We start from the raw sequence: 27,247 nt of genomic DNA, 5'->3' as shown, positions 1-27,247 counted from the left end.
TCTTTCAGCCCTCTTTAGCACCAGGTTCACGTCAGAAACAAAGTCTTTGCTGTATATCAGTGCCCTTTCTTCATCATCATCAGTCATCGTATAGAAGGAAAAACAGCTCAGTGTATGAACAACAAGTCCAGTTGGTGGAGATGTTATAGACGTACCAGCAGTTTGACGATACACTAACCTGCATGCTGCAGCGCGACTGTAGTGGATTTGGATACACATTACTCAAAATTACATACAACACTAGAAATTAAATATATTTGGTTTGATGCAAAAAATAAAAACGTCAACTCAAAGCTGTGTGAAAATGTGTCGTGGGTGATTATTGCATTTCTTCCATGTGTTTTTCCCTTCAGGTGGGTCACTACTGGCTTCAGGTGACACCAAACCAATCACACAAACATTAACAACACAACAAACCAATGAATAGTTTAGGTCCGTGCTGAGTGTTCTGTTGTAGCACATGATTAACGTACAAAACTCTGCGTTCGTCCTTCATTAGCTTCCCTTATAGTTTGTTTTTATCACGACTTTCAAGCGTCAGGCAGCTTTTAGTCCTTCATCAGTCACCAAACTGCTCAGGTTAATGGACCGCAGTGAATGGATCGGTGTGCTGAGCAGGAGTGTGTGTGGGTTCATGTTACCATTTATCTTTGTGTCCACTGAGGTAGCCAGAGAACTTACAGTGGAGCTCTATGGATGGAGTGTAGCGTGCAGGGATTAGAATAGAAATAAATGCATGTATGTGTGTGTGTTTATTAAATCGCATTGATGTATGAAGTAAAAAGGAATGATCTGCTATCCTGGTCAACCAACGTCATTGCCTCTTTCCTTTTTTTTTGCTTTTATTCAAAGTGTATGTTTTCTACATGGACACGTGTTGTGTAGAGCTCATCACAATTTTTGTTGTCCTGACAGTATGGAGTGATACAATTCCCCGTTCAGCTGCACGTAGCGCCCTTTGCTGGGATCCCGGAAGTAGAGTCTGTCTGACACAACCGACGGGTCGAAGCCGTCTCGACGCAGATCGGTCTTCTGGAACTTAAACGTTCCTGAAATGAAGAAAAAGGACACTTTACCATTGATTCCATTTCCTAAACCTTCAATTTATAATCTTCTCTGGTGTGTGTCTTTATTTATTTACTTCCTTTAAGGGAAGGAAAACACCAGCTTTGTACCTGTTTTGTCGACTTCTGGGAGGAAACGGAGGAAGACTGGTCTGGCGTAGGGAGGAAGAGCCTTCTCCATGTCCTTCACAAACTTCTCAAGGTCACTGGAGTGAGACGGATCAGCGATAGCAGCCATTCCAGCTTTTCCTTCTGCTCCTGTGCACACAGACAGAAACAAAGTATAAGAAACATATGGTTCAGACACTAATGGGTTTGTAGAGGTGTAAAGAATACTGATATATCCTATAAGTACCGGTACTGTTACTTGATTGAAATCGTACTCAAACACAAGTACAAGTAAGTCCTACATAAAATGCTCAAGTACACGTAAAAAGTAGTTCAATTAAATAGTCCTCAAAGTAAAAGTTAGGGATGGGCGATAGGGACCAAAACTCATATCTCATTGTTTTACCTCAAAATGGCAATATACGATATAAATCTCGATATTTTTAAACTAAATAAAGTCTTACCGGAGAGAATTCTGGGTGAAGTTTAAGTTAAGTTATATAAATATAAAACTTGATATATCTTAAATCACGATATATTGCCCAGCTCTAGTAAACGTTAAGAGTTACTTTCACTTCACACATTTATTGTTGGTAATAAATCTTGCCACGGTTCCCTTTAATACAGTAAACATCTCATGTATAAACTAAAAAAGAGATGAAATCTTGCACAATTGCAGCTTAATTTATTTTCCACAATGGCATCTGTTTAATAAAAAAGGTTAGTCAAAATGTGCACATCTTTTCTTTTAAAAAAAAAAAAAAAAACAACACCAATGAATTCAATTCAAAATAAAAAAAAACTGAGAAAATGACCAGCATTCAATGCTGTTTTGATGTTGTGCATTACGTTTAATCTGACTGGTCGGCTATGATGTGATGCATTTAATTTTTGTTTTTTGTTTTTCATTTTGTGTCGTTTCACAATGTTTGTTGATCATTTTAAAACAAACAAATAATAATTTACTCAACGGTTGAGTGTGGAAATGTAAGAAATTACTCTACTTCTTTTAAAATGTACTTAAACTTAAAGTTAAATTACTGATTCAAAAATATACTCAAAAAAGTACAAAAACCCATAAACGCAATTACAGTAACATGAGTACTTATAATCCGTTACTATTTGGCACTGAGCACCAGTGACTTTACTGGTTTTCCAAGCATTAATCTCACTGCACTATTATTTCACACACACACTGCTGTAATCTCATGTATTGATGCTAATCTATACACATTAAATTACCTGGAACTTCCACTCCATACACAACAACGTCCTTCATCTCCAGCAGCCTGCTGAGCGTTCCTTCCACCTCTGTGGTTGAGACGTTCTCTCCTTTCCAGCGAAAAGTGTCCCCAGTCCGATCTTTAAAGTACATGTGGCCGTACTTATCCATGATCAACACGTCACCTGGACATGAATAAGGAATTTTATATTCACTGTCAATCAGATTATTATGTGTGACCTGTTGTTTGTGTGAGATTAGGAATAACCTGAAAGATAGGCACTGTCTCCTTTCTTGAAAACACTTTGGGCAATTTTCTTGCTAGTTGCTGATTGGTTGACGTAGCCATCAAATCTGCGGAGGGGGTCGTTCTGGATAATCTTGCCAACAAGCTGCCCGGGTTCACCTAGAGCAGAGAAGATGGATAATAAGTGAGAAGAAAGAGTTATCAGATTTGTTGTTTTAGAAAATAAAAGCGCATCATGTTGTATCTCATTTTGGCTTACACACTTCATAATGTAGATGAAAATGACTCAAAATACACTAAACTAAATACTTGTACAAAAAATACACTAAAATGACAACAGAAATGCACAAAACTAAATATTTATACAAAAAATACACAAAATAACAAATGAACAAAATTACACAAAATGACTCCAGAATCACACTACAATGGCAACAAAAAACTATAATTATACAAAAAATGCACAAAAACACAACAAAAAACATACATTACAGAAAGATACACTAAACAAAAAAATATATAAACATTTGTAAAAAAACAACAAACATTTATCATGTTCATGTCCCATAGAATTAAACCAGGGAAATTGCACACGCTGTTTTATTTTGCACCCGCAAATAAGTATTTTTATGAAATAGGCAAATAATTTAGTCCAGACATGGACAACTGCACAAACAACACCACTAAATAGACAACAAAAATATGCAAAGTTACTCCAAAAACACACAAGATGCCTACATATAAATCACTGAAAACATTACATGACTTTAGAAACAGACGAAAGTACAGGAAAAACACAAAAAGGACAAAAAAACACAAAATGACTGCAAAAACACATGACAAAACAAAATAACTGAAAAATATACGAAATTAGAACAGAAATATGTAAACATGACTCAAAAGACAGATAAAATGACTCATAAATATATACACAATGACATGAAAATCTACAAAACGACAACAAATATGGGCAAAACGGCTTCAAAAACACAGAAAACAACAAGAATATACAAAAATGACAGAAAAGCACATGAAACAAGAAGAAAAATGTACAAAACATAGAAATGATAGAAAAACACTAAATAACAAAAGAACACAAAATAACAGAAAGCCAAAGAAACACTTTTTTCTTCCTTATATTAATCAGTAAGCATGCACTGTAGCTGTTCCCACTCTATGTTCGTGAAGTCAAAATACGGCACTTAGGGGCGGTGCCAACTTGCAAATTTGATGTCACTTGGAGCCAGAGTCTGCGCAGTAGGGTCCGGTGGGAAGAGCCCTGATAACATGCCCCGCCCATTTAGCATAAGTAACATAAGTATCTTTCCCGCTGGAAATTCTACCAACGGCTTGTTTAGATCATAGATGTTAGTACAAAACCACAACTTATTTCAACTCAAATATCTACGGTAGTTAAATGGCGTCTCGGCTTTCCTTCACGACGTAACTGCTATTCACGAAGAGAGCGACGCAAGATCAGCGGCTGTCAATTATCATCATATATGACGTAAAATTCCGTTTTTCAAACTCAATTAACTTATTTAAAACAAACTTCACAAAAAAATGAACATTTGAACACAATGTAGGGTGATAATAACTAATAATCACAGCAGAGTTTAGGTTTGGAAAAAAATTATGTGCTACTTTACTTTTACTGTTACTTTACATTTAGACCCACATCCCATCCATTATCATTGAGGAGGCAGGGTTTATGACCTATACTGCAGCCAGTCAGCAGGGGGAGCTCTAAACATAAAAGCATTACTCCCCCGGGGAGATTGTCCTGTCCATTATTTTTACAGTCTATGGTATTAATGCTGATAGGTCATTATTCTAAATGCTGACATGAATGTTGATAATGTGGCCCTTAGATCAGGATAATCATTTTTTTTGTAAGAAAAGCTCCCCATTTCTTGCCTGGTCATTCTGCATCATATACTCAACACTCTGAACCAGTGAACCTGTTATAGTAACACTATAAATGGAAAACCCACCAGGTTTACAGGGTATGCAGACTCCATCAGGGCCCCGAATGAGCTCCATGGTCTCCTCATCTACCCTGACCAGTTTGATGGGGTAGAAAGAGGGAAGGATCTGACTGCTGAAGCCACATGCTCCAACCTAAGGCAGGAGAGGGTGTTAGCATCCAACAGTAGCGATTTGTGCATGTATTATTCAGAAGTTATTAAAGCTGAGATCATAAAAACATTGAGAGGAGGATTCTGTGAAAGCACCAAACAAACATTGTCTAACTAAGGAGTGTTTCTGAGTTCAAAGTGACAAAGTGTGAAAAATCTGAACCTTGCTATCAAAGTTGCCCAGGCTGCAGTTGCACTCTGTGGCTCCATAAAACTCCGCTATCTGTGGGATATTGAAGCGGTTCATGAACTCCTCCCATATGGACTGGCGCAGGCCGTTGCCGAGCGCCATTCGCACCCGATGCTGTCGCTCCGTGTCTCGAAACGGCTGGTTGAGCAGATAACGGCAGATCTCACCGATGTACTGCACAATCTGAGAGAGATAAGACGACAAAGGTTATTTCACTAACTCAGCTGTGCCAACAACACGTTACATAAAGGGGATGGCAAGGACAAACATCTGAAGCAGGAACACGGCGTCTACATTGTGCTTACAGTGCAGTTGTATTTGACGCAGTCGTCCCAAAATCGAGAGGCAGAAAACTTCTTTCGGATGACCACAGTCATCCCGTGGATGATGCACTGACCCACTCCCACCATGTTTCCTGCAAAAAAAAGAGGATTTTTTTTTTGTTCTCTTTTATGTAAAATTGTCATTAGAATAATACACAATAATAATGAAAAATAAATGATTGTATTGAACATTAATAATAATAAGCGGCCCTGTGAATGTGTGTAGGAATGAATGAACTCAGCTAAAAACAGCGACTGTCAGACGATGACCTTGGTCAGGTCACATTCAAATTCTGCAGAGTTTGTGTTGTGGTGGGAAGATGAGCTGAACTCAGCCCCGCCCTATTCGGCCAGAATAGCTTCATCGGCTTCTTCTTACACCGAGTGTTTGTTATTTATTTTGAGATACACAAAAAAAAAAAAAAAAAGCAAAGCTTAGTTGGACGAGCAGAAAAGAGCCGGCTCGCCCAATAGGCAGTATAGGCAAATGCTATAACCCCTCCCCTCCGACCGATCCACAAGGAAGAAAAATAAAAAGAAAAGAAGAGGAAAACTGGGATCTCTGTTTGGGGTCGCCGCCATTTGTTCAGTATATGCATAAGCCATTGTCCGTCACACACACACACTAAAAACTACTTTTTATTTTGATGTGGCCCTAATACGCTGTCATAAATTACAGTTAAAGTCAAACCCTGTTTTAAAAAGCAGAAACTTAACCTATGCTGGGCATTTTCCGCAGTAATACATGAAATTTCAAGAAATATAAATGTTAGTTATTTTGAAAATTGAATTCTCAGGTACTTCTAACATAACCTGTTTGCTTCCATCTTATTTTTAGCGATATCACATTTCTCAAGAAGAAAACATAAGGATTTGTTCTTTTGTCCAAATCAGCACGTATCAAGCTGGTCACACCTGAACAAAAGGAAACTGGAGCTATAGAAACCTTATAGCCCTTATCTTTCATCTCACATACCTGCAGAGTGGTAGAGCGGAAGGCAGTCATACAAAACGTCGTCAGACGTCATTCTAAAACCGTAGAAAACCAAAGCTGCCATGCGGTAGTACCTGAAAAACAGGATGTGGATTGATGAGACTAGTGATGAGAAAGTCCTACATAAACAAATGTGTTCAGTTTATTCTTGTCTGACACGTCAAGCAACACTGGAGTTCCAGGATCAACAAAGACAATCAGTGTGTGTGTGTGTGTGTGTGTGTGTGTGTGTGTGTGTGTGTCAGCCTTCCTACCTGCTGTGCACAACAATCGCAGCTTTAGGCATTCCAGTGGTTCCCGATGTGTAGATGTAGAACAGGCGATCTGAAACCATAAACAATCAGAAACATGTACATTAGCGTAAAGCATGAGTTAGGACAGGTTTTTGCTCATCCTTCATCCGTAATATGAATTTCCATTTGACTGCACAGCAATGTGAAAGATATATTCTGTGCAGAAAAGTAAACAATTTGCTTTGTTCGTTTATTATAGGCTTTTTCATGATTTTCATCACAAGCTAAATTATTGTCTGATCTCCAACATTGTGAAGTACTGATGCAGAATAAGACACCATTACTGAGTCTGATGCATTAATAGTTGGACAGTGATTTTTCCTTTTCTATACATCACCAACATGGCTTTAAAGTAGAGCCAGAATGATATGCGGTTTTAGAGCTGATGCCGATACTGACAATGTATCTGCCGATAACCAATAAACAGGCTGATATATACCGTAATATAAGAACATTTACATATGCAGAATATATACTACATATTTGCTGCCATAAGAACTTATAAGTATTCGTCAGACGTCATGTTTAAACTGCTGTGCAGATGAAAAACACAGCTCGTCACTCATGGCTGTCAACAGCTAGCTACTAACCAGACAAAATAAATGAATTAATTAATTAATAAACCCTAAAACAATACAACATAGGATGAGGTGTGTCTATATAGCATTTTATCTATTACAATTCTATTTTTTAAAAGACATTGTTAGATATGAGCTGTGCTGGAAGGCAGCTAGAGCTCCTATCAGGGTTGCTATGCTAATAGCTAGCTACCTGCTAAGCAAACTGGGGATCGTGAAACTCTCACCCTAATTTATGCATCATTTCATGCGTTCCAACAGGATTCTATCATTATTTTGTGCTGCTTAGAATGACTGAACAGTAATGATAGGGTCATGATTGTTAGTTTGTTTTTGTTTAGCCTTTGGGGTCCTATTTTAATTATATATTTTCAGTAAATATTAGTTTACTGTATTTATCTGACTTTAGTTGTTGTTTTGATTCTTGTAAGTTTTTGCGTTCCCAGGTATTCCTGCTCTCCCTCACGATTTAGCTGAGTGTTTGAACACTGGCTGTGTATAAAATCGCATACTAACGTTCTTCACACCACATACTCAATGAGTATATACTGTCTACTATATACTATTAGTAAGATTAGGATGGTGACCAATCCCACTGAAGTACTGTATACTTCCAAGTTTCTAAGATGCATTTCAAACCTACAACAACAAAAACCTGAAGCACACTGAGGCTAAATATCTGTTAATTCTCCACCTTTGAAAGTTCTGAAAGCGACAAAGTGACCAAGTAGAATATAAACATGGAGTCATTTGATCCATAACTTCCAGTTAACTTCAAAACACGAGCCCTATTTACAAAAAAAACTAATGGAAGAGACATTTTTGTTTTAAAACAGGGACGTTTGCTTTTTAGCTTGAAGCCGGTCCAAGGACGATTTTATGTTCACCTCGCCATGCATCATGGGGTGGTTCATTATACTTTAAAAATGTCCACATATAGCAAACATCTGGGTATTTCTCGCATACTCAGTTTTTCAATACTATCTAATAGGGATGTGAATCTTTGGATGTCTCCCGATTCGAAATCAATTCTCGTTTTAACCGATTCTCGATTCAAAAATTGATACAATGCTTAGTGTGTTAAGGCAAACTATGGCATCAAGACAATACAGTTTGTATAAGATCATTTTAAATAAACTGATTCTAATGATGTAATCACACAAAGGCAAACTTAAGACAAAAGGTAACATTTATTCACGCTAAATAAATAAAACACATACTCCTTGTGCTGTCTATGTAATACATTGTAAGTTGGGGTCGCTGTTGTTGGGATCGTGCCATAGATTCTATGGTCATAGACTGTAAAGGTCTGGGTGAGTTTGTGTGTTTTGCCCTAACACTGTTGCCGTAGTAGTCGGAAGTTATCATCTTGGAAGCCCATGGCCTACTGGTCTCTACTAACTAAGTTCTCGTATTTTCGGCTTGAAAAAACGTATGCTTGTGGGTATGTTTAAGAGTACTGTTTGATAACACCAACATCTAAGACTGTGTTTGTGAAAGTTAAGTTATATAAATCACCACTGATCGCGGTAGATATTAGCAAGCAGACTTTTTGTATAGTGGTGTTTTTTATTTATGAGAACACTAATATTCGTTAAGTTCGCGAACGACACGACTGTGGTGGGTCTCATCAACAACAACGATGAGTCAATCTACAGGAGTGAGGTGAGCAGGCTGGCCTCGTGGTGCAAGGACAATAATCTCCATCTGAACGTGGAGAAGACGAAGGAGATTGTTGTGGACTTCAGGAGAACGCACACCCAGCATGCTCCTCTGACCATCGACGGTGCTGCAGTGGAGAGGGTGAGCAGCACCAAGTTCCTGGGTGTGCACATCTCCGAAGACCTGTCCTGGTGCCTCAACTCTGCATCACTGGCCAAAAAAGCTAATCAGCGCCTTTACTTCCTCCGCAAACTGAGGAGAGCAAGAGCCCCATCCTCCATCATGCACACATTCTACAGTGGCACCATTGAGAGCATCATGTCCAGCTGCATCACCGTGTGGTACGGCGCTTGCACCGTGTCCTGCCGTAAGTCTCTGCAGCGCATCGTGAGAATAGCTGAGAAGATCATTGGTGTCTCTCTTCCCCCCCTTCTGGACATTTACAACTCACGTCTCACCCGCAAAGCCACCAGGATTGCAGGTGACCCCACCCACCCGTCCTACAGCCTCTTCAGCCTGCTGCCATCTGGCAGGAGACTGCAGAGTCTCCGTGCTCGAACGAGCAGGCTCAAGAACAGTTTATTCCACCAGGCTGTCAGGAGACTCAACTCCCTCCCTGCTCTCCCTCCCATTCGTCCACTCATCCCCTTTCCCTTTCCTGCCCCTGCCCCCATCCCCCTCCTTCCACCCTCTGCCCTCAGTTCTCTACCCTCCTTCACCCCTCTGCCCCCCCATCCCCCCCCCCTTCATCCTGCCACAGTCTGCCCCTACAGGACCTGGCATCACCCCCCTCCACCTCCCGCGTGCTCCACTAATTCACGCACCCTAAACTCTGCACAGCCGTCATTGTATTGTTATGCTATTTGTACTATTTGCACACTACCTCACTTTTTTTAACTTCATCTGCACTCTGTTTATATTATTAATACTGTAATTTATTTATATTCTACCTCATAGTAATTTATCCACATTCTACCTCATAGTGGAACACTCACAAGTGCCTTGTCTGTCGATTGTCTGTTGTTCGTTATTTGTTGTCCGAATGTCTTTAGTTAAGTTATTTGTTGTATAGTATTGCTAGTTGTTTTTTTTGTGTGTTTGTTGTGTGTTTTTGTGTTTTAAGTGCTCTTTTTATGCACTGCAGGTTTGCACTGGGGGTTGGGGGGGGATTGCAATTTCATCTGTGCTGTATGTTTAACATGGGGCATATTTGACAATAAAGAAACTTGAACTTGAACTTGATGTATTTGTATGTTCAGTTTACAGTGTTTCCTGAGTAAAGACTAAGCGGATCTACTGAATCTACTGAGTTTTTCTTGAAAAAAAAAAAAATTATAATCGTTTTAATTGATTTATGATGTTTATGAATTGATACAGAATTGTGAATTTTTCCCCCACCCCTACTATCTAATGTGATTGCACTACATACTCATTTTGATGTCAGACTCAGTATGAGTTAGGATGTGATTTCGTACACAGCCAGAATGATCGCTGGTTCATTGTCATATTGTTTTAAGATTCCTGCTCCCATTTCCCATGGCATTCTCCTCTCCAGTGTTCCCCCGTATCTACCAATTTTTTTTTTATATTTTTGGGTTCTTTAGTATTTCTCATTAAAATACCGATTCCTGATCAACAATCCTTTCCCTGCCCTTGTGTCCTCCACCACACCCACCCGTCGTGACTGATACTGGTACATGGTGAAGTAAACAACGTTAGAGATCAAGAATGAGGTAAAGTGTTAGCTTGAGTCATGTACATGCTTCACACGCTCAATGGGGGTCATTTAAAGAAACATGTACTCACAACACTGACAGTTCTGATTGATGAAAAGCTTTTAAACCTCAGTAAACTGCTAAAAAAACACAACACATACTTTGGCTTAGGACACGAAAAGCTAGATCTGCAAGTTTTTGTTATGTGGGAGAAGTATTTGAATTGTTTGTTCAGCATAAAGTTGCTTTTGTAGTTTTTTTGTTTCTTTATTTATCTGCCTATCGCACAAAGAGTAGCAACACCAGGTATGAAGTGGATACTTGTTTTCTTTGAAAAATACAAACTGATTCAACATGTTTTACACACATACCTTTAGATAGAAAAATAGCACTAATATTGATTTCAAGAAGAGAAGTACTAAACCAAGTAATCTGAGACTAGAGCTGGGCGATATATCGAATATACTCGATATATCGCAGCTTGTAGTCTGTGCGGTGTTGAAAATGACCATACCGTTAAACTCGCGGACTTTTTTTTTTCTTTTTTTTTTTTAAATATCTTAGTGGCATTATGCACAAAAGGTGCACTTAAATTTAGTGTTGTTTTGAAATGTCATCTTAATGACAACATGCACAAAAGGGCACTATTTGTTTTAAAATATTGTAGTGGCATTATGTACAAAAAGTGCACTTTAATTTTGTGTTTTGAAATGCCATGTGAGTTGCATCCTGCACTAATGTCTTGTTTTGAAATGTCTCTGTGACAATTTTGCACAGAACGTGCACTTTCTGTTGACAATTTTATGTTTGAGCCACTCACTGTTTAATAAATACAGTTATGTCAACTTTGACTTAGTTGTGATATCCCCTTTTTTGCATGAAAGTTTAAAATTGGCATATATTAATGCAGTATGATCAAGAATGTTTTAATGTAGACATATAGAATCATCATACTGGTGTGATTTTGTGCATCAAAGTGTTAATTCAAGGGTAATGCAAAATATCGAGATATATATCGCGTATCGTGACATGGCCTAAAAATATCGCGGTATTTATAAAAGGCCATATCGCCCAGCCCTATCTGAGACTATATCCAAGACGACAGTTTGGACAATTTATTCATCAAACATTTTCCTCTGATTTCATTTGTCTTGTTATGTAAACAGTTGAAAGTAGTAATGATTTATAAGACAGGTATCAATGACAAAATTAAAATGTGCTACTGTGTCGTTATTATTTCCAACAAATTCTAGCAAACTGGGTGTGAACATTATGATTTCAAAATGAATCGACAAGAATAGTTACGATACTTGATACACTGAGGTTTCTGACGTGTTCAGTGGATGCTATCCTGCCCTCACCTGTGAAGCAGCGTTGAGGCTGACGGGGCAGATGGGATGGGGCATCAACCAGCAGGGGGTCTAGGCACTCTGTTCCTGGTGGGACTCGTTGGGGCTCCCAGTCTCCAGAGCAGAACATCTGCACTGCTTTCCCCATTGAGCTGTGGACCTCGGACACAGCTGTGACAGGAGGAACACACAAAGTAAGGAGTTTCATTTTATAATCCTGAATTATTTTAAACATTTAGAAAAAAACAAAAAAAACAAAAGCAGTGATTTGCATTTATTAATGAGAAAGCAATAGAGTAATTAGAACACAAAAGGACTTTTGTAGCCCCAAAGAGTGTTTTTTTTTTTTTACTTGTCTGCACATGCTGTCGAAGGTCAACACTACAAGAAGTGCAATCCTTTTAAGACAGCAATGCATTAAGAGATTGCTTCTAATAAATAAATGCATAAAGTAAAAGTGAAATCTACTTAGAGTAGATGGTTAGAAATAAACTGAAGAGCACTTGTGATGAGATCAGTTCTCACTGACATAACTTAGGCCTCTAATTCATAACTGATCCTTTAACAGAGCTGCTGCTGTCAGAGTGACGTTAGTTCATCTCTCGTTAAACTGTTCAATGTTTAACATTATTGAGAAAGTAAGGAGATTTAGCTCATCTAACACTCTTAAAAGTGCTCACAAAATCGCTAAATGTGAAATAATTTAGATTTTATTCTTAGACGTATTACAGTACATCACTTAATAATTAATGAGGATGCAGTAAGTCATCCTACATTTTCTTTTATTTTTGCTAGGTTAGTATTAAGTTTAACGCCAGGCTTATGCTATTGGTAGGCTACTGCTAACGTTAGGCTAATGCTAAGATAATGCCAATGTTAGGCTAATGCTATTGCTAGGGTAAAGGTATTGTTATCGCTCGGCTAAGGTAACACAAATGCTAAGCTAACGCCACGCTAATGCTAACACCAGGCTAATGCTAATGCTAGGCTAATGTTAGGCTAAGGTAATGCTAAGCTAACGCTAAGCTAACACTAAACTAACACTAAACTAACATTAACGTTATGCTAATGCTAACGTTTGGCTAAGGTAATGCTAGGCTAACGCTAACACTAGACTAATGCTAACGCTAGGCTAATGCTAATACAGTTTGACGCGGGCCAGCACCTGCATCCTCGCTTGCATTTTCTTCAGGAAATGCAAATATTCTAGTTGTGATTGCAATTCTGACCAGAAAATGTTGCATTTTTTTTGTACTTTTCTTTAATCTTACCATCAGTGAGCTCTGAACCAAAAATAACAGCCTTGGAGTTGGAGATGTTGACGCAGTGGACTAAGGCATCCAGCCTCAAGTTGAAGTTGATGAGCGCAGCCTCAACACCGATCTTTGCCATTCCCAACCAGAGGCCCACATACTGGGAGCGGTTCTCCATGAACAGGGCCACAACATCGCCCTCCTGAGGTCATGGGAAAAAAAACACACATTAATCTGAATAAAGCTTTGATGATTTAAAAAAAACAAATAAAATATTTGGAGTCAGGGGACATACTCTGAAGCCTCGCTCCAACAGAAAGTTTGCCACTCTGTTGGAGTATTCATCCAGCTCTTTGAAGGTCCACTTCTCCCCGGTCCCCTCGAAGATTAGTGCCGTTTTGTCTCTGTGTCGCTGCACTGTCTCAGCAAAAATCTTAGGAATGGTATTCTTCTCTCTGAGGTGGCGTTTCACATTCATCTTTACTCGTAGTAAGACGCCTGCGGCACTGAAATAATTTACAAAAAGAAGAACAAACTCATCAAAAACACAGACAACTAATAGTAAACAGACCTTTAGTAACTGATGGTAACACCATTGATCATTTAAGAATCCCACTCATTCATTCGTACAAAATTTGTAAAGTACATTGAGTTGCCTAGTGCAGTGTTTCCCAACCAGGGGTACGCGTACCCCTAGCTCAGAGGTCTGGAACCTTTACTCTACAAGTAGCCATTTTGTTTCATCTAACCTGGATTAAAGTTCTCCTGGAGCCGAAAAAATACCTTCTCAATGAAGACATTACAGTGTAATAAATTCTATACAGTTAAAATGATATAGAATAATGATGTAAATGGCAACAAACACTGTTTGTTGAAGGAACCAATACATTGTTTACTGGAATATTGCACTATAATGGTGTCACTGGTAAGAAAGACCCTATTTTTTGTTTACAGAAAGCACTATAGGAGATACTTATTCGTTTACATTGGTATGTTGACACTTATTTACAGAAATGTTGCACTAAAATAGTGTCACTGTTCATAGGACACTTTTTTAATTCATTGTTTTTCAGAATTATAAAATAAAAATTGTAATTTTTCCCGTTGTCTTTTTTTTTTCTTCTTGTATGTCAGATTATCGTGGATTGATTTCTGACCAATATATCGATAATCGCAGTATCGTCATATCGTGAGCGTTGTATCGCGTATCGTATCGTGACGTACCCAGAGGCTCCCACCCCTAATTCAAAGGAGAAAGTGTCTCAAAAGAAGTAGACAGAAGTTCAAGGAACCTATAGGTGCCTACCCCTCCTTCACAAAATAACATTTTAAATTTCACATTTGGTTTTTCATTATGTAAGAATACTATACAAACATATACAGTGCAAATACATGCATATTTTTTTGATCATTCACGTTTATCTGTAACAAAAGTAATGGAAAAATATACTAGAATATTTTCTTTATCGTTTATGGTTGTTCGAAACAAAAAGTAATGGAAAAAAATAAACCGGAATATTTTCTTTTTTATCGTTTGTGTTTGTAACAAAAAGTAATGGAAAAATAAACCAGAATATTTACTTTATAATCAGGTCTCATTCGAAACAAAAAGCAATTTAAAAAAATAAACCAAAATATTTACTGTTTTTTTTTATCATTTATGGTTGTTCGAAACAAAAAAGTAATGGAAAAAATAAACCAGAATATAACAATGAAATTGTAATTGTAATTAATAATTGTTGTGAAAATTCTATAAAAACTGCCAAAGTCAAATATCTGACATCAATTACAATTAAATTATGATTACAACTGTAACAGATTTTTTCCAATTAAAATTTAAATTAAAATGATGTCCTTGTTGTAATTAATTATCAATTACGTGATTGCAATTATAATTAACCCCAACCCCGCTCTCCAGTTCTTTTGTGCAAAAATCTCCATAATAAACTTTGCCTGCCGTAAAGAACTACTTGTATTGCTTTGAGAGTATACACTTGGAACTTTAAACTAAAGACAATCATCAAAATCTAAAGCATTACTCAGCATAAATGTTTACCTTCACCACTTTGGACGGACGGTACAAAGGTACTAAAGGATCAGTCTGCAGCGTAGTCAATAATTACAGAGCTGCCATAAAAAGCAATTATCGTGGCTTCATGTTGCTGAGAAACAGTCAGGGCAACGTTATCATTACATAAACAAGTTTAATGTAAATACAGCCCTTACTAAACAACAGACTACCAACAAGAAACATTTTTTAAGAAACCTGCACAAATAAATGAGCCACATCAAGAGGAATCAGGGTTGGGGTCAATTATAACTGTAATCATGTAATTGATCATTTATTACCATTATGACATAATTTTAATTGTAACTGAAATAATCTGTTGCTGTTGTAATCATAATTGAGTTCAGATAATCGACTGTAATTGTCATGGAAATTCTATAAAAATGGTCAATTACAATCTGACTAAACGCAAATCTGATGAACCATGTTACAGTTCTACACCTTGCACATCAGAATCAGAATTCCTTTATTAATCCCTTTTGTTCCAGCCACTCAAGAAAAAAATAAAGAAAAAAAATCACAAATAGAAGAATAAAATGTTAAACAAAGACGAAAGAAAGAATATAAGTTAAATAAGTGTATAATAAAGTAAAAGACTGTTAAAAATAAGGATTAGATACACACATTACAGTAGTAAAAAATCAAATAAGATGATAATACTAATAATAATAATACAAATATGATACAGATATTTACAAGTTAACAATTATCAAAATGTGTTTTTTTCTCACTACTTGTCACTTCTCTTCAGAATCATTTCTCCATTATTGAAAATAAATATAAATGTAGAGGTATAGTGAAAAAAGGCTCAAACACACACACCAACAATATTAATACTAATATTTTCATTGATATATTATCTGTCATAAGATGACAGACAAGTGATTTAAGACATGGGTCAAACTGACCCGTTATCATAGGAAATGCTAACAGAAAGCTAACACAAGAGTAAGGTTACATTTTATGGGCTTATTTATTAAAGGCTCAGTAATTGTTATTGAACTTTGGTAATTGAGAACGTAATTGTAGTTGATTTTCAGGGGATAAAATAATGGTGATTTTAATTGTAATTGGAAATAATGCTGGTCAAAGTAATTGTAATTGAGCTGTAATTGATAATGGATAATTGAAGATAGAATAGAATAGCTGTTTATCGTCATTAGGAGTGTGACGATATCACGATACGGCGATACGTCACAATATTTTTTTGCACGATCGGTTATCGATTTGTTAGCGCTAAGAATCGATTTTTTTTTTAATATATTTTTGAATTTTTTTCAAAACCTTTTCTGCTTTTTCACTAAAATGTGCAAGTAGGTCTTCACATAAATTTTGTCACATTGTATATTGCACAATAATGGTGTCACTGGTTAGAAAGACCCTAATTTTTGTTTACAGAAAGCACTATTGGATATAATTATTCGTTTACATTGGTACGTTGACACTTATTCACAGAAATGTTGCGCATAGTGTCAAAGTTCAATTTATTGTCCTTAAGAATTATAAAATAAAAATTGGATTTTTTACTTTATCTTTTTTTCTTCTTGTTATGTCAGATTATCATGGATTGATTTCTGACCAATACATCGATAATCGCAGCATCGTCACATCGTGAGATAATTGTTATCGTGAGCTTTGTATCGCGTATCGTGAGGTTGCCACCCCTAATTGTCATTGCCGTGCACACAAAAACAATGAAACAGGAATAAAGGTATACAATAAAAACGTGGAAATATATGTGCATTTAAAATATTTACAGTGACTGTAGTTTTTTTGCAGGAGTGCAGGTAGGGGGAGGTGGGCTAATTGTTTGTTCTACGGGGTGGGGGTTATACACGTTATTGTAATTTAATAATATAATTGACACCAAGCCTGTCAGGAATACATGTGTGGTATAAAGCAACGTCATGGACACACGTGCATGCTCCCAGGCTCCATGACTCGTAAGGGCTGAAATGCACTTCCTGTTAAAGGATGAAGAGTGCACTACAAAGTTGTGAACTGTTGCAATTTGCAAATACCACCGCTCTCTCAGGCTGCATTACACTATCAGCTGAGTCACTGTGTGAGGAGCGTAGTTTGTTACTTTGTCAGGAGTCAAACGGGGTTAAGGATTAACCATAACGTTCAGTTTTTGGAAAACATTGCAACACATCCCAAAAAATATAGAACACTATTATTTACATTTCAAACATATTTGGGTGAATCAACTTTCCAAAAGGAATTTTCTAATTGAAACTTTGTATTCACTAACTAGTAAAAGACTTGATAAATTGACACACTGATAATAAACAAGTGAAGAAAAGAGGAAGGGTGGCCTTTGATTCTTCACGCCATAAGTTCCCTTTTTATAAAGGTTGTTTTTCATCTTGGAAAACATTGTTACACCTTAAAATGTTTTGATGCCACTGGTCAGGGTAATTAAAATTTTGTCATAATTATAATCGTAATTTTAAAAAATCTGTCGCCACCGTAATTGTAATTTAATTGTAACTGAGTTAAGATAATTGACTAGTAATTACAATTTTGTTTTGTACAAATAATTTATAGTTATTATTAAATTCCAACTCTTGTCCCTAGTTGGGCTTTTACATAAGATATTATAATCCACGCACTAAAACATAAAAGTAAAGATGATAAAACGGCATCGTACACACAAAAAAAACAGCACACAGTTAGCTTATTTGGCTGAAAAGTGGCCAAAATTTAAAGAAAGGACAAAAATTAGATATGGGTCAAAAAAAAAAAACTGCAAAATGGACAAAATTAGGAAAAAAGATGAAAAAAAACTAAATATACAAGGGTTTGCAGTGACCATTTTATCAGTGACAAATACTATAATGGTCTAGCATTCTCATCTTACTGTGCAAAAACCTTGACATTTGCAAAATACTAAGCCTTTGTTCCAATTATCATTTGCTAGGGAAACCTGCTACATTGTATGATGAATGCTCACCAGACTGAGCTCCAACTCAAACCCTTGGTCATGACAAGGTAAACTAAAGCTCAAAGTCACTTGATCGAAGTTATAGACATGTCAAAAGAGAAAAAAAGATGAAAACTTCAGAGGAGTCAAACAACAACCTTTGATATCCCACGGTGAGTTTTAATATGCAATTGTGCTACACCGGCTGATAACTATCATGTCGACTATAGCTGTTATGCTTTTACTTGATGAAAATAAAAGTTATGAAAATTGTAGCTTTGTTTGTTTTAATTTATCATATTTTTTTTTTGCAATTGTGGGCTGAGAAGGCATCTGTGAGGAGACAACCATCTGGTAATGTAACTGGTTACCGTAACAATTATATTTTATGTTTCTATCTTATTGTGATAGATAAAGACCACTATACAGAAGAGACAGAGGCTTCACATCAAACTCATGGTCACCAAACACATAGCACTGGAATTATTGAACTTCACAGCACATCTTGTCAAACTGATATGACTTGTGAGGATATACAAAGAAATAGAATGTGCCTTACAAATCAGATGAATCAACAACTATGGGTTCAAAGTTAAGTTTTACAAAACTTCTCTCTCTCTCACTCAAAGCTTTCAAAATTGTTGCACCCAAAATAAAATCAACAGCAACAAATGCTCTTCCACAATTTCAAGAATATATCATAACTTTGATGAGGTTAAAATTAGATGTTCCACTGCAAGTTTTAAGTTATCGTTTTGGTGCATCGGTTCCCACTGTGAGTGGAATTTGCAAAAGAGTGAATAAATGCATCAAGTAAAAGGACTTGCTTTTCTTATTTTCTGGCCAGGGCGAGAACAGTTAAGAAAAAAAACAATGCCATCAGTTTTCAAGGAACATTTCGGTAACAAAGAGTGTCTGTGAAATAGACTATTTTGAGGTATTTATAGAAAGACCATTGAGCTTGATTGCACGAGCAATGACATAGTCAAACTATAAGCACTGCAACACTGTTGAGTTTTTGATGATTATAGCACCACAAGGATCAATTTTGCTTATATCTAAAGCATGGAGAAAAAGAGTTAGTGATAAGTAGCTCACAGAAAATTGTGGAATACTAAATAAATTGCTTCCCAATGATATAGGATTTGCAGATAGGGGGGTTCTACATTACAGAGAGTGTTGCTTTCAAAGAGCAAAATTGTACATTCCTGCATTTACAAGAGGGAAAAAACTGCTTTCTGCTTCAGAGGTAGAAGAAAATTTGCAAATGTAAGAGTCGAGTAATAGGTCTTGTGCAAAGAAAATACACCATTCTTCAAAGCACACTGCAAATACCGGTGATAACAGCAAACGCACAAGATCCTTAGCACCAATTGATCAAATTGCAGGACTGTGTTGTGCATTAACCAATCTTTCAGATTCTATTGCACCTTTTGATTAGGCTAGAAAAATTGCTATCTATAAATTTTAACTTTTCAGGTTTGCAAACTATTGAACAAAAAATTTAAAAAAAACTGCACACACAATAATATGTGAAGTTATTGGAGTTGTTTTGCATAAGGACACATTTCAAAGTCATATTATTTAGTACTGTTTGCTGTTGAATAAATTATGGCATCGAGAATGGTGAAATATGTCAATAAAGCGTACACATTAGTAGACACGCTGTGCCATTTTGTTTGCTTGTATATCCTCCAATATGGGGGCAAATTGGTCTCCTGTGTCTGAATGCAAATACTATGTTTCTACAAACAGCAATTCATCAGTCAGTGGTCACGGTAAGAAAGGAAGAAATGTTGTGAAAATGTGCCTCAAGATGCCCCCCTCAAATATTGTCTCTCTTATTAGTCCTTTTAAAGCTCAGACAGCAATGTAAAGCGCTCACATCCTGGACGCTCGTACTTACTGTAAATCTCTGCCCAACGTCTTGGCCAAGATTTGCAGAAAACTCCATCCTCCGCTTCCCAGATAGAAGATCAGACTGGCTGGCAGGACTTGGTACCAGGGAAGGCCAACCAGCAGCCGCAACACCATCAGCAGGACAATGCAACATCCTAGACGCAACATCCTGGAAGAAGAAAGGGATTGTGTGAGAGTGAAAATCAAAATGTACTAATTCTTTGTAAGGAATATTAAAAGCTTATTCTTTAAACTTTTTTTTTTTTTTTTTTGAATTTTATTAAAAGCAAGTCTATTAATTTTTTTTTTATTTTTGCACATTTTCTGCACTTCTGAACACTCTGGAATGACTTGAGTAGACAATGAAGTTACAATAAAAAAAACGAGAAACAAAGAGTGAAACAGATTAATATTGCAGCGACAACAAAGGAAACGTTAGATCACATGATGGTTCAATATTTAACGATTGACAAGAGGTATTTTATTTCAATCTTTTAGTCATTGGAAATCATTTTAGTTTCAGAAAATGTTATGTCAACTAAATTTAAGTCAACAATGATTTTTCTTTCTTCTCCACCTCAAAATTAACTTTTTTTTTATTATTTATTTTTACAAAATTACTGATAAATCTTAATATTCAAGTGCAAATGTGTTCATTTTTATTTTGTTGACAAAAAGTAATCAAACAACAGTCTTTCATTTTGCACTTTCTGCACATAATTAAACTGTACAGTTGACATCTTACATATGCATAGTTATATTTATATTGTTTTTAATAGATGTGGCTTGTATAATACATGTTGTTTGTATCTCTCGAGCTGTAATGAAATAATGTCCCCCTGGGATTATTAAAGTATTTCTGATTCTGATCCTGCTGTCTTTATTTGCACTTAAGTTTTTTTTTTTTTTTGTAGTGTTTGTTTAAAAAATCAACAGCGTGATTGACTTATCTTTAGCTATTTCATTAAGATTGTATACTTACAGCAACTTTAAATGCAAAGCTTTTACACTTTCCAAACATTGAAAGCTGGACCAGCACAGAAAAAAAAAAAGTTCATCCCTAGACCAGAATCATTCAAAGGTTCACAAGTAAGAACAAAGACCTCGAGCTTGATTGTGGACTCACTAAAAAGCCTGAGTCAGGATTAAAGATAAGATATAGTCATTACGTGAGTCATTTTACTGAAGTGGAGCAAAGTTTAAGAGTGCCAAGGATCACTTACTCAAGCCAGTACAGAGAAGTCTGAGGGATAATCTGAGACACACTATCAGCTAAGTGAATGGAACTATGCATTAATAGTAGGGATGGGAACCTCTGGGTACCACACGATACGATACACGATGCAAAGCTCACAATAACAATTATCTCACGATATGACAATACTGCGATTATCAATATATTGGTCAGAAATCAATCTATGATAATCTATGACATAACAAGAAGAAAAAAAAAAGATTAAGTGAAAAATACAATTTTTATTTTATATCTCTGAAAGACAATAAATGTAAATGAATAAGTATCTCCAATAGTGCAATATTCCAGTAAATAATATAATGGTTCCTTCAACAAACAGTGACAAAATTTCTGTGAAGACGTACCTGCACATTTTTTGTGGAAAAGCAAAAAAGGTTTAAAAAATAAAATAAAAAATTTGATACTTAGCTGGAGCATATTGATAACCGATTGTGCGGAAAAGTATTTATTTTTTATTTATTTATTCAGTTCATATCGTGATATATGGCCGTATTGAGATATCGTCACACTCCTAGTTAATAGGCCTGTCTCGTTTTAGCTGACTAAATTACATCACGATTATAGTCAAATATCAACTTCAATTTGACTTGCCACTTGTTTTTGCTGCGTTTCTCCTGCCATGTTTCAAGACCACTAGCAACAATTTTTCTTGTGTAGGTCTGCAGGCTAGAGAAAAAAAAAAAAAAAAAAAATTTATATATATATATATATATATATATATATGTATATATATATATAAAAATAAAATAATCTTTTTTAATATGTTTTTTTGGTAGTTGTTGGGTGTAATAATCAAAATCGCAATCAAATTTTGATTAACTGAGCAGCCCTAAGCCCTATTTACTAATGCGTTAAAAAGTAATGGACAGAAACGGATGCTTTTGTTTTGAAAAGGGGGTGTTTGATTTTTAGCTTGAAGACGGTCCGAGGACGATTTTTCTTTCCCTGGTAACTTCTCTACAATCTATAAAACTAAGGGTGTGCCAAAATATCGATACAATATATGGCAAGGTTTTGTCTAGCGGTACGTTTTTTTCTCTTATTACACAAGTATAGGGCCCTATAAAATCCACGTTAACGAAATCGCGGAAGGAATCAAATGAACAGAATCGGCATGAAACGCGTCAATGTGAGGCAAGGAACATATTTTTTTTTTTTTTTAGTGGGAAAATTTTTCTGGGGAGCGCTCATTAGGTGCCCCTCCCTCCCTCTCCCGTCTTGTCTGCATTGAACACCGCCTAAGCCACCTCTAAACTGCCAAAAAACTACGCAAATCATCACTGACTCCTAAATACAAAGCCGACACGCACACTTTCCAGGCCAAAACATGCTCCGAATGCCGCATTGAAACAGCTCAGAAGGGTTTGGTGAATTCGAAATGAGAAGGCAACAGAGGGCCTTACAGTTTTGATTATGTCTATTATTCATGTCATCGTCGGTGCAATTTGCAATGAACAAACCTTAGTTACAAACGTTGCTCACTGAGGACACCTGATGGTCAATATTTATGGAGTGTTTTTTTAGGAAACTAGACCCACTTTAGTCATTCTTAAAAGCCCATTGTGCAGCCACTCCTCAGTTCTACGGAGCTTTCATCACATCACGCGTTACCATGACTATCTGTCAACATTGAGTAGTTCCGCAAAACTGCATTTAAGACAATTTTATGCAATAATTTATGAACTGTATCATTGCAGTCCAAACAAATCCGACGTAGCACACCCTTGAACCAAGCAGCAGCCATGTTGAAAGTCTCAGGTCAATCTGAGCCTGATTCGCAGAGATATGAGGAACAGACAGACACACACGCGCACAGACAGACAGACAGACAGACCTTGCTTTTATAGACAGATAGATATGCATTTCCTTTTAATTCAATCAACTTATTTATTTATGACGTAAAGTTTTCGTCAAAGAAATTAACACTGCTGCAGAGCAGGATTAATCATTGATCTCCTTTGTAATGGAGCTCACTGCTGCTGCTGCCTTTGGGGAAACCCAAACTGCCTTTAGTGATGGTGAAATGAACACAGACCAGCATGTGTCCATGCATGGCCAATGTCACCTGATAACCTGGAAAATGATCCAAGGCTATACACAATAGGCTCACATGCCCTTAATTATGCATTCATCGAAATCTGAATTTTTTATTTGAGATTTTTGTGTCAGGGGCACCAAAAAAAAGCTTAACAGTTTTTGGTCCAGGGCAGAAGGTTCTTTGAGGTGATGGCTTCATTACTGTAATTAAGTAATTAGTCAAATGCAGTGAATCTTGAATAATTAAAGTAACATTTTGGTCACTGCCAACAATCATACGTTCCTTTTTTGTGGTTTACGCAACTACAATTACTTTGCTGACCCTACTTGTTGAAAAAGGAAGTTATTTTTACCAACACGCATAAAAAAAAAAAATTTAAAAAGTGTGAAAACCGATATTACGTTTTTATTACATTTCTAACCTTAAATATGCTTGTCTTTCCTGAACGCCCTTGATTTTTCTGCTAATTGTTTTCCCTCTATATAAACATTAAACTACCGATAGATTTAAACTTTTTTGCTTCTTCTTTCACTTTTTTTTAACATGTGAGGTACATTTCTATGTTGCTCTAAATATTAAATAAAGCTGTTTAGGGTAAAACAGTATTAGCAAGACATGCATGTATGACGCTGGTTAATCACGATTGACGATTATGAATCAATTCTTAAATTTCCAAAGATCAATTATTTATATATTTTTTAACACTATACAATATTGAAGGTGCTGTACTGTAAGGTGTTACTCAAAAGATAATTCAAATAATTCAGCGGCTGACTGATGGTAAATGGAAGATCAATATTCAGCAATATTTGAAAAACAAATCAATTGACTAAATGGGAAATTTGGCTGATTAATCACCCCAATATGCAATTGTATTAATTTGCTCTCAGCATTTTTATGTATGGTTGGATACTTAGAAATTGTAGTTCTCATATTTAGTCAACAGAATGCTAATATTCAGTGGAATACTAGGGAACGTGCTATCAATACTGTAAAGAAAAACACAATATTTAACTTGAAATAACCCCTTGTGGGTGGCCCACATTAGATCTTAAGATGACCTACTCCATCTGTCTCCATGGAAACTAGTACTACCATCTTTTGGATTTCTACAAGTAATTTAATGGTAAATGGACATATAATTGTAATACATTGGATTTTATTTTTTTTATAGTGCTTTATCATAGACACTCAAAGTTGCTGTACAGAATTAAGGCATTATTCTTTCACTCCACACTTAGGGGTGGTAAGCTACTATAGTAGCCACAGCTGCCCTGGGCAGACCGGCGAAAGCAAGGCTATATATATCAAACCCCCAACTCTCACTCAAAAGAAAACCCCTCTACCACCTGAGCCACGGTGGTGCATGAAGCACACAAACGTTGTGTGCTTCATGCATATACAAGTGATTCCCATAAATTGACCATCAAGTTAGTAGTGGTGGGTTTGTTATACTCTGAGATTTGGTATCGATTCAATACCAAGTAACTAAAGGGCCAAAATCACCGATCAATACTTTTTTTATATCGGAGGTTGATGTTCCATCAAACTGCTGAACTTTTAGGTGGTATTGTGATTTTTTTTTTTGTTAAATCCTAGTGATAGAATGTGGGCAAAGGTAATAAGTCACTACAAAACACTTAATTATCATGATAAACCTAATGGAAGAGTAACCAAACTAAATTCCCCCAAATATTGTTTTTTTTTCTTCTTAAATAAACAGTGTAAAAATAAATAACTTTTAGAGCAAATTAAAAAAAATAAAAATGTTTATATGTGGACTTGATAAACAATGACATAAAAATACAATAATTCCATTGCTCTTGGGTAAACGACTAAGAGAAATAATAATTTAAAAAGTATTTAATATTGATTTTATAGTCAACACAAAAAGAGTGATTATATTCAATTGAGTCTGAACCCAAATGTATTCAATAAATGAGTTTCAATTTCAGTAAATGTATTTCCCCACTCTTTAATGATATCAGTCTCTACATTTTATACTTGTACGGTTATAAGTATTAGATTTAAATTGTTCTAGAGCACATAATCTTATTTTAGTTGCATACAGGTGAGAAAATCAACCAATATCCTTTATTAAACCAGGTGAAATCTTATCTTTTACACAAGAGAGACCTGGCCAAGAAATGAAAAACTCAAAGTAGACTATTGATTTGTTATTGACGTAATCGATATTTTTTGTGTGTTTTGAGTTTGTTCATTAATTTCACTAGATATATAAAAGGCATATGGTAATTAAAAACAAAATAAATAAATAAAAATGAGTTCAACCAAACCACGATTGTCAGATGAACAAAAGTTAAGCATTGACCCATAGATGTGATCACATATCAGGGTGTAATGTTTTAGGTCTATTGATTGTATAGTTATATACTATTCAGTGGAACACTTAACGCAACGCGCGCATGCCAGCTGTGGACGCTTTGAATGGACAGCAGCCATCTGACTGAAAGGGCCTACATCACTGCTGCTGAACCCGGAAATTTCATCGTGTAGCATCATACTGCGGTAGATGTGATGGCTCAGCCCACTCCCGGTAAGACTACACCTCTGTGACCGCGCCATGTGCGCCTTCAACGCGGCCTGTGCTTACAAAGAGACCGACCACTGGAGACAAAGTACCGGTGCTGACTGATGGAGGAGTCCCGGTTACAGGGACAGAGCCATGGGATGATCGTGGTGACACATGAACACAACACACGGTACACAAACAGAGTGAGGGGATCTCATCTGAGGTTTCAATTAATCACAAGGTCTTCAGAGGACACCAGTGATCACCATCATTCCGTCTGTTAGCGGATCACAACCGGAGCCAAACTGAGCATCGCGGTGGCGGGGCTCTGCTCTGCAGTCGGTGCTGCGGCCGTTATTCCTCAGACGTACCTCAGGCCTGCACCGTTATGGCGTGCAGGTGCGCACAGGTCCCGAAAGTGAAGCTCGTTGTGTGCGTTTCCACCTTGATCGGCTTACGGGCTCGTGTGGTCGCCCCCTCCGCTTCTTCAGCCGCACGCACACAAACGGAGACGCACCGGGATCTCCTCCTGGTCCGGTTGTCAATACAACGACCTGCCGCCGCTGCTGCTCCACACCGGCATCAAACGTGAGCGCACGGTCATTATCCGACCGTTATCACATCCATTTATAATAACCCCGGCTTCATTGTAGCAGATAAGCTCACAGACAGGCGTAATTCAAATGACCTTATCGTTTTCTTGGTAAAGCCCGCCCACTGCTGTCGGCGTCAAATAAATGAATCAGGAATAAACGCTGACGAACAGCTGCCTGGACCAATCAGAACGAGGCGTTTCCTCAAACTTACCATCCGGAAGGGGCGGGCCCTGTGTGCCGGGGAAGAGGAAATGCAGACGGTCGGCCAGCAGCATCCGGCAGTGACTGACAAGTCTGTGATGTTCAGATTTATGGAGCAAAATGAGCCTTTGAATACACAGGCACACCTGACAGACTGAAAAATTAGTCAAACACAAACCAAGAGACTGTTCTGGGGAAAAATATCCTCCAAACATGAGCTTTGCGAAAATGCAATAAAAAAATAATTAAACGCATTTAAAAATATATATTTTAATTATTTTATTTCATTATTTCAACTCCAGAAAATATAAATAAATTAGTATTTTTTTTCAATTTAAAGTGCAAAAATGGCCACAGCAAAAATAATGCAGAAACTGAGTGATGAGTCATGACAGTTTAAAATTAAAACCAAAGGATCTTGTCATAATGACGTCCTTTAAAAAAAAAAAATATTCCTATCAGGGCATAAAAAGTTCAAACTAGAACATTCTACACAGGCAAGATTTAAGATATGGACATGTTATTTTTCAATATTAGCATGTCTACATTTTCCTCAGGACAATGGCTATTTCTCCTGCAGTGGAAAAAAGTAATA

At 36.8% G+C, this 27,247-nt stretch overlaps 1 protein-coding gene across 3 annotated transcripts; it reads right to left on the bottom strand.

The window, feature by feature from the left end:
* Nucleotides 1-760: 760 nt before the first annotated feature.
* slc27a4 (solute carrier family 27 member 4) lies at nucleotides 761-26,737 on the bottom strand. 3 transcript variants are annotated; one of them, XM_028463244.1, is made up of 14 exons: nucleotides 26,663-26,737; nucleotides 20,037-20,198; nucleotides 13,432-13,642; nucleotides 13,155-13,338; nucleotides 11,896-12,054; nucleotides 6,541-6,610; nucleotides 6,269-6,360; nucleotides 5,275-5,384; nucleotides 4,943-5,152; nucleotides 4,636-4,762; nucleotides 2,663-2,800; nucleotides 2,415-2,579; nucleotides 1,176-1,322; nucleotides 761-1,049 (listed from the first exon to the last, which is right to left on the bottom strand). In XM_028463244.1, exons 2-14 carry the CDS (start codon nucleotides 20,195-20,197, stop codon nucleotides 892-894), a joined length of 1,932 nt encoding a protein of 643 aa, XP_028319045.1. In that variant the 5' UTR covers nucleotide 20,198; nucleotides 26,663-26,737; the 3' UTR covers nucleotides 761-891. The 3 variants fall into 3 exon arrangements, with proteins under 3 accessions (XP_028319045.1, XP_028319043.1, XP_028319044.1); XM_028463242.1 differs by lacking the exon at nucleotides 26,663-26,737 and adding an exon at nucleotides 26,227-26,656; XM_028463243.1 differs by lacking the exon at nucleotides 26,663-26,737 and adding an exon at nucleotides 22,745-22,833.
* Nucleotides 26,738-27,247: the final 510 nt, after the last annotated feature.

This window comes from Gouania willdenowi, chromosome 12, assembly GCF_900634775.1.
Source record: "Gouania willdenowi chromosome 12, fGouWil2.1, whole genome shotgun sequence".
Classification (NCBI taxonomy): Eukaryota; Metazoa; Chordata; class Actinopteri; order Blenniiformes; family Gobiesocidae; genus Gouania; species Gouania willdenowi.
Note: the sequence above shows the minus strand (reverse complement) of the source record. Positions and strands in the feature narration are given on the sequence as shown.

Coding starts and splice junctions, on each gene's coding strand:
- slc27a4 (XM_028463244.1), bottom strand. CDS start 20,197: ATGTTGCGTCTAGGATGTTGCATTGTCCTGCTGATGGTGTTGCGGCTG. Junction 13,643..20,036: donor ACGTTGGGCAGAGATTTACA/GTAAGTACGAGC, acceptor AAATTATTTCAG/TGCCGCAGGCGTCTTACTAC. Junction 12,055..13,154: donor TGGTTCAGAGCTCACTGATG/GTAAGATTAAAG, acceptor CTCCTGTCACAG/CTGTGTCCGAGGTCCACAGC.